Source organism: Chiloscyllium punctatum, chromosome 7, assembly GCF_047496795.1.
Source record: "Chiloscyllium punctatum isolate Juve2018m chromosome 7, sChiPun1.3, whole genome shotgun sequence".
NCBI classification, from domain to species: Eukaryota; Metazoa; Chordata; class Chondrichthyes; order Orectolobiformes; family Hemiscylliidae; genus Chiloscyllium; species Chiloscyllium punctatum.
The window spans coordinates 52,898,615-52,906,504 of record NC_092745.1 but is presented as its reverse complement, the minus strand read 5'-3'; the positions used below and the strand labels follow the sequence as shown (position 1 = coordinate 52,906,504).

The 7,890-nt window shown below is 40.7% G+C and overlaps 1 protein-coding gene across 1 annotated transcript; it reads left to right on the top strand.

Moving 5' to 3' along the window:
- Nucleotides 1-1,201: 1,201 nt before the first annotated feature.
- Nucleotides 1,202-4,292, top strand: LOC140479457 (tumor necrosis factor ligand superfamily member 6-like). Its single transcript, XM_072573300.1, has 4 exons — nucleotides 1,202-1,441; nucleotides 1,540-1,576; nucleotides 2,076-2,126; nucleotides 3,636-4,292. Exons 1-4 carry the CDS (start codon nucleotides 1,202-1,204, stop codon nucleotides 4,037-4,039), a joined length of 732 nt encoding a protein of 243 aa, XP_072429401.1. The 3' UTR covers nucleotides 4,040-4,292.
- The last annotated feature ends 3,598 nt before the right edge of the window (nucleotides 4,293-7,890 follow it).

The following is a 7,890-nucleotide window of genomic DNA, read 5'->3' as shown; positions in this document are numbered from 1 at the left end:
GTTATTATTGCCATAAAGTGAGATAGAAAGACCAAGCAGATGTTAAGGATCTGTTGTACTATTCTGAGAAAATTCCTTGCTGCAAGAATCATTTGAAATGTAATCATTTTCCCTCTTTTATGTCTTTCAATCTGTCAACACATGGACTGAAAAGCAACACATTAGGAAATGTTATCACATTTGGAAAATGTTGCCATGGAATTGAACAGCTATGCTTCAGAATTTCCCAGGTGGCTGTTGGCTCAATGAACTCTCACCCCTCCTTACAATATACCTCCTTTCTTATTTTTTGGGGCCCAGAAATGAACCTGTTCCACACATTGGGAGGAATTTACAGAGCCTTTACTTAGGAACATAGGAATTGTAACATGAAAAGACAAGATTATTCAATCTTCTATAGTTGCATGATAGAATGATCATGGAGTTGTTGAGCTACCTTTCAATCTGCCCTGCCAGGTTATGAAGAAAAATGAGGGGGAACATCCCTCCTTTTGAAGGTAGAATTTCACTTTATCATAATGTTAAAAAGGATGTAACAACGGTTAGTTTTGATGTACTCATTGATATCTTTTTGTCTTTCAATTTGAATTGTTGATCCACATTTGAATAAACCTGGACACTTTCTTTCCCTTAACCAGCCTCTGTTGAGTCATGTACCATGTCCTCTGAACCTTTGTATTCGTGAGAGAGGAAATGTTGCAAATCACTTACCTAATTAAACATTTTTGTTTGTAACAGGAAACACGAAGCAGCGGAAACAACTTTGGAGGGGTAATCTTGCAACAAGTACAGCAAAGCTAATTTTCTTCAAAGGTGAAGTGAAAGTGTTTCGGAGTCAAATATAAACTGTCCTCAATACCTTTGCAATATCCATTGCATGTACAATTAGATTGTTAGACAAAAATTAAAGCAGGTGAAATAATAAAGGGCAAGGTGGAATATTTACACTTTCGCCACTAAGCTGACTGGAAACAGTTTGTGGCAGCTTTCCATGGCTCAGGAGGAAGGAGACCATGTGTGGGCATAGCTGACTGGGCCTTCTTATATAAGCAGAGGAAACTCCCACTCAGAGTGAGACAGCAATTGCATGTGCGAGGGACAGAACATCGGTGAATTTTTTTGATGCTGAACTGCAAAAGGAAGAAGACCCAGATATAGCAGGCGACAAGCAGCACTTTGGAGACTGGAGTTTGGACTAGTCATGGAGCCTGATTTCAGATACCCCCAGGTTTACACCGTGGGCAGTGATCCGAACCTTGATCATTATCTGTCAGCTCCAGCGCACCCAGTAGTGCTGCCAACACAGAAGGAAAGGAAGACGGAGTGGCAGAAAGCATGCACTGTTGTAATTCTATTCCTGGCACTCTTAATATTAGCTGGAATGGCATTTGGAGGCTTCTATTTGTTTCAACTCCATCAAAAAATCGACAAAATAAAAAAGGTATGCGATTCTTCATACTGCTGACTAAAAGTCTTCAATTACTTGAAGTCAGAAAGTTCTGAAAACAAAATATTGTTTCTTTTTCTTATTTTGATCAGGGTCAGGCCAGTGAAGGTCGACAAGAAAAGATTATTGGTGAGTATAGAAAAGGATTAATTTGAATACAAAATACTTTGATTCTGTGTGTGATGATATCGAACATGTCATGTTACTCGAGACCAATTACACATGGAAGGGTTCCACTCAACTTTATACTAAGTTGTTGAGAGTGAATCAGAATTCTTAAAGAATCAACAATCGACAATGATTATACTGGGTGATGCCAACTAGAGATAATCTAAAGATATGGGACAGCCAAGCAGTAAAATGTGAACTTTGTAACATTTCAGGGTGAACTGTGGTCTGATAAGAAACAAATTTAAATTCAAATTTTTTGTATCAATTGTTTGAGCAAGACTCATTTTAAAGTCAGCCATTGAATTGGGTCAGATGGCTGCTCTTGGTATTATATCAGTCGACGATCTTGTGATTAAATCAGATTAAGTGACTAAGCAAAAGATATCTGATTAGAACCAAGCTTTAACGTTTGCAACTGTGCTGCTGTTTATTGATGTTGAATTCTTACCTTTTTCAGCAGGGCCTCCAGAGATCAGTAAATCATCTGAGATTGTTGCGCACGTTACAGGTTAGTGACTATCCTGAGGTTCTGAGGCAGTTATGGTGCGGGTGGGTGTGGGGGCAAAGAGGGAAATGCAATAAGCCAATCGTGCAACAAAAAAGGAAAATGGATGGTGAATAAAAACAGGATGTCGAAATGAAAGAATGCGTGTTAAAGAAATATCACTCGGGTAAACAGGATGTAGGATTTTCACCCATAAATAGGAATGATTGCTGATTCAGGAGGACCCAGAAATTTCCAATGCCAGTCAACACGCCGGTTTCCCAGTGCTATCCCATTCCCAAACCTGGAGGTGGAATTGGTGCTGGAGAAGCTACCTGGCAAGTAGCAAATAGTCAATTAAGGTGTGGAAATGGCCTATTAAGATCAACCATCCATTGGAACTTGTCAGTCACAGAGTGGAAGTCTAATGCCCCCAAGTAGGACTTGAGACCTTAATCAACTACCTGGCCACAGCTGCGGGGGTCTTTTTGTTTGAAAGAAACATTTTATGGGAGGTCACCTCAAGATAGAAATGCTCTCTCCCTTGCCGACAAGTGCAGACTGCAGTTTCTTCTGATCAGGATGACTTTGGACCTCCCATGCTAAATTGAATAGCGAGCACACTCTCTGACAATTAATTTACCAATTTATGGAACATCAAAGCCTGATGAATGATCCTAAATAGTGGGCAAAATTATGAAGGGACCCATTGGTGGTCTTGACAGCTGACTGGACAATTATCGGGATCCCCGTGTCTCCTTCTCTTTGGCCCTTGTGCCATCCAGCAACTGAACAGGTTAGGGCCAGGCTTCCTCCCAAGACCAACAACAGCCCCAGTGGTTAGGAACAGGAGCGCAGTGCCTGCCCTTCAATGAGAAATTCCCGCCAAACTCAAGAAAACCACAATCAGGAACACCAGTGTTTGCAACATAACAAGACTCCTACCCGCTGCCAGGTAAATACCAGCTGCCCATGGACCTTCCCACCACAGATTTAATTGGAACAAAGGTGGAAATATGGTGGTGTCCACCAAACTTGCCAGGGTGCAGGGCACAAGACTCCATCTGGTGTGGCCATAACTCCTATTTGACCATATGTCCCCCATTTGTTAACTTTGATCAGTTTAACACATATTTTGGATTACATAGGTGTATGGGCTAGCATCCCTCCATCGGTCAATGACACCTAGAAGAAACAGTTGCTTGTGGGATCTTTGGCTGCACAAACCGCTGCCATGTTGGGCCTCTACAGTCACAGATACAACACTTCAAAGGAATGAGCTTGTTTTTTGTGTTGAGTGCCTGGGACATTGTGGCAGTAAAAACATATAGAGATAATGTTCAATATTGACAAAACAAAAAAAAATTAATTCTGAAGGAAGATGTTAAACGAGTCTACATTGGGATTCTTCTTTTCAAATGTGTATAACTAGAATTATATAGTTATTTTAAAAAATTATTTGACAATCCATAGGTGACATATTCAGCAAGCCCACACATTTGTAAGGACTTGTTTGTAATGATTGTTTTACAGGATTGAACGTCATTAAGAATTCCAAGACACTCGTGTGGGACGCTGAGTTGGGTCTTGCTTTGGTCAAAGGAGTAAGCTACAATGCAGGAGCATTGATCATCAATGAATCCGGAAACTACTTAATTTACTCCAAAGTGTTCTTCCGAGGGCAAGTGTGTAAATCGGATGTTTATCTGGAACATATTGTGTTTAAACGAACTAACCTCTATCCTAAAGATATTAAACTCATGGTTACCAATAATGGCAACAGTTGTCCCGGGAATAGTGCAGGGTGGTCAAGCAACAGCTTTCAATCAGGAATTTTTAACTTAAAAAAGAATGATCACATATATGTGAATGTCTCAGATCCTACATTTGTTAACTTTGATCAATTTAACACATATTTTGGATTACATAAGCTTTAATTTGCATTTTGAAATGCATGTTTTCTTTTACTGTGGCTCTTAGACCTAAGCATCTAAGTAGGCGCATAACATATTCTCTACATTAGAGAAGTCCTTGAGAAAGAGTAATTTAATAACATGCTATAGTCAAGCCAATAGTGGAATTGTCTGAATATAGATTAAACTGTATGGGATAGAGGGCAAGAACGATTCTAATAAAGAAGATTTACAGTCCTCCAATGGGATTAATGTATAATAAACTAATTAGAATTTGCTGAAGATTTAGTCATATCCAGAGCGTGCTTACATTGAGTCTGGCTATGACTGGATTTGTCTGTATAAAGTATTGGAGTTTTTCACTCATTACTGTATATGGATTAAATGAAGTTTCTGAAAGCTCTCATTTGGTGATTTTTAATTTGTGGATAAAAACAACCTGTGAGAATAAAAGTTGAACCGAATGGACAGATTATCTTATCTAATGAATGGATAGATCAGAGGTTACACATGTTGATTCTGTAAGCACCTGTTTTTTTTTCAGTGCTAGGGGTGCTATTGTGAGTGCAGTGAGGGTGTAAGTGGACGTGTTAAGACGATGAATCAATGCAGTGTAACAGATCTTGACAATGGTCAGTAGATCATTTGATTTCAATGGTGCCATTTTAGACCTGGCTGCTCGGCCCAATGCCTTTTCCTAATCTCGGCCAGCTGGACACATATTAAGGTAGGAAGCCCCCACATCCCTTCAATCTACCCACCTACTTTAGTTAAAATGTTCATCACCTACTTTCAAGTTTAATTTTTGCTGGCTTCTGCTGAGTCAGTTGGAAGTGTTTGGTAGCATGTACCGATATCAGATATTGGTGGACTTTACAGGGCATGAGTGTGACTTGTAGCGCTCACTTCAATGGCTCTTCTCACTTCCGGTTGTGGGGAGTTTCCAGTCCCTTTGACCTGCAGCACGACAGGGAGACTCAGTCAAGGCCACACAGAGTAGGACAAGTTCCTTGAAGATGGAGGAAACAGTTCTGTGAGCACAAAGTTGTATTCATTCAGTTTCTTTAGGGATTCATTCTCTCACCTCAGTTTCAGTGAGGAGCTGTGCATGAAAAGTTGCTAATTTACAAAGGAATGTTCACTAAAATCTACCAGATGTATAACCGCAATCATTTTACTCATCATTTTAAGGTGGTCATTGCAATGGAGTACCTCATGTTAGAAATCTTCCTGGTTAGAATGGCCAATCTATCAAACACTTTACAGTTCACCACCTGTTGTTGTGTAAGGAAGGTGATTAATGCTTTTTATGTCAGGAGAGGGAAATATATCACACCCTCTCCTCCCAGAAAGAGAATTGGGCTTCTCTTTGCCAATAGGTGTTCCTATGTTACAGGGGGTTATTGACTGCACATATGTCTCTTTATGGATGTCACATTTATATACAGTTATATACCACAAAGAGTTTCTCACTCTAAATGAGCTAACAGTGGTCTACCCTGATCATCCATTAATGCAATTTTTTTCTTTTAAGTCTGATATCCCTGAAGCAGTCATGATATTTTTATTCTGCAGCCAGTTCAGTATTTGAGTCAACATGTCGAAACAGAGATTGGGAGATAGAGCTTTCCACTGACCACTGGGTTCCTCACTCAAGGACATTTGGGCAAAGTGAACAAGAGCCAGATGTCCATGTGAGACATCATTGGTGAAACCATTGGGGTGCTGAAGCAAGGCTCCTGTTGCCTGCGATGCACTGGCAGAGTTACACAATAGTCATCAATGCATGGTTCCATTCTTTTTAACGAGGTCACCACAGAAATTGTGGAAGCACTGATAGTAATCTTGCAAGAACATTAGAAAGCAAGAAGAATAATTCATTTCAGGAAAAGTCCCAGGGGATTGGAAAACTGCCAATGGAACACCCTTATTCAAAAAAGGGGAGTTAACAATCAGACAGGTAAGTGTACATCAGTTAGCTTAATGGCTGTCATTGGGAAAATGAAACAGTCTATTCTAAATCTTGCAATAATAGGCCATTTTGAAACAGATAATAGAATTAAGCAGGTTTAGCATGTCTTCATGGAACGGACATTATACCTGGCAAAATTTATGCCAATTCTTTTAGAAAGTAACAAGAGGGTAGATAACGAGAAACCAGCATATGCAAGATTTTACATTTCCAAGGATTTTCGGTAAGGTGTCACACATTGGGCTATATAACAAGATTAGAGCCTATGATATTAGGGAATAGTATATTTGCAGAGATTTAGAATGAGGGAAGCAGTTTCAGGATGGCAACTTATAACTGGTGGAATATCGCAAGGATCAATGCTGGGGCCATAATTATTTACAATACATATTCATGACTTGGATGAGGGAAGTGAGTGTGTTAGCACCAAGTCTGCAGACGACTCAATTGTGGGCGGGAAGGATTATGCGAAGAGTCTCCAGAGGGATATAGGCAGGTTAATTGAATGGGAAAAAGCTTGCCAGATGGAATATGATATAGGAAAATGCAGGGTTGTCTACTTTTGCAGGAAGAATAGAGGAGCTGAATACTATTTAAATTGATACATAAGCAGGGATTAGACAGCACAGTAGCTCAGTGGTTAGCACTGCTGCTTCACAGTGCCAGGGACCCAGGTTCGATTCCACTCTTGGGTGACTGTCTGTGTAGAATTTGTACGTTCTCCCCATGTCTGCATGGGTTTCCTCTGGATGCACTGTGATCCTCTGAGCTCCTCCCAAAGTCCAAGGATGGGTAGGTTAGGTGGATTGGCCATGGGAAATGCAGGGTTACAGAGATGGGGTAGGGGTGGGTCAGTGTACACTCGATGAGTTGAATGGCCTGCTTCCACACTGTAGGGATTCTATGATAAACGCTGCAGCAGAGAAGGGCTTGCAATCTCTTGTGCATAAATCACAAAACCATATTCAATGCATAATAGAGAAGGTACTGTTAACCTTTATTTCAAAAGGAATAGATATAAGATTCGGAAAGTCTCAGTAAAACTGAACAAGACACTAGTCAGACCACAGCTGGAATACTATGAACGGTTTTGGTTGCTTTTTGTAAGGAAAGACATACTGGCATTGGAGATAGTGCAGGGAAGATTTCACTAGATTTCCCAGGTATGGAAGGTTATCTTGTGAAGAGACATTGAATAGGTTGTGTATGTACTCGTTAGAGCTTAAAAGAACGAAAGGTGATCTTAGAATATTTAAGATTCTTAGGACTTGACAGAGTAGCTACAGACAGGTTGTTTTTCTTTGTGGAAGTCTAGGAGTAGGGGTATAGAGCATGGGGTCACCCAGTGAGAACAGAGGTTAGGAGGAATTTCTTCTCTTACAGGGTGCACATCTGTGGAATTCTTTACCACAGCGGGCCTTTGAGGCTGAGTTGTTAAATAAGTTCAAGGCTGAGATTGGCAGTAAGTCAGGCAAGGATTATGGAAGTAAGAGAGGGAAGTGTAGTTGAGGATTATCAGATCCGTCATGATCTTGCTGAAAGGTGAAGCAGATCTCAAAGGGCCAAATGGCCTACTTCTGCACTTTCGTCTTGTAGTCTCATGTTTCATGATACTGTTACCCCATTGTGCCATCACGATTTCCTGATTTCTCTCTTAAGTATACACCTACTACCTTTATACACTTCTAAGGATTCACTCGATCTCTGCTTCCTTCTCATTCTTTGTCATCCCTTTCCACTGAGTAGCAGGTGGCTGAGGAGGAAAATGAAGGATCAGGAGGAACAGGAGGGAGTCTGAGCTTCCACTGCAACACTGGGACACTGAGTGCCTCCTTTGTGGGGCGTAATGGAAGCTGATGTTGTCTTGGTTGGGTTTGAAGGTTCTCATGGCATTGGTCACCTC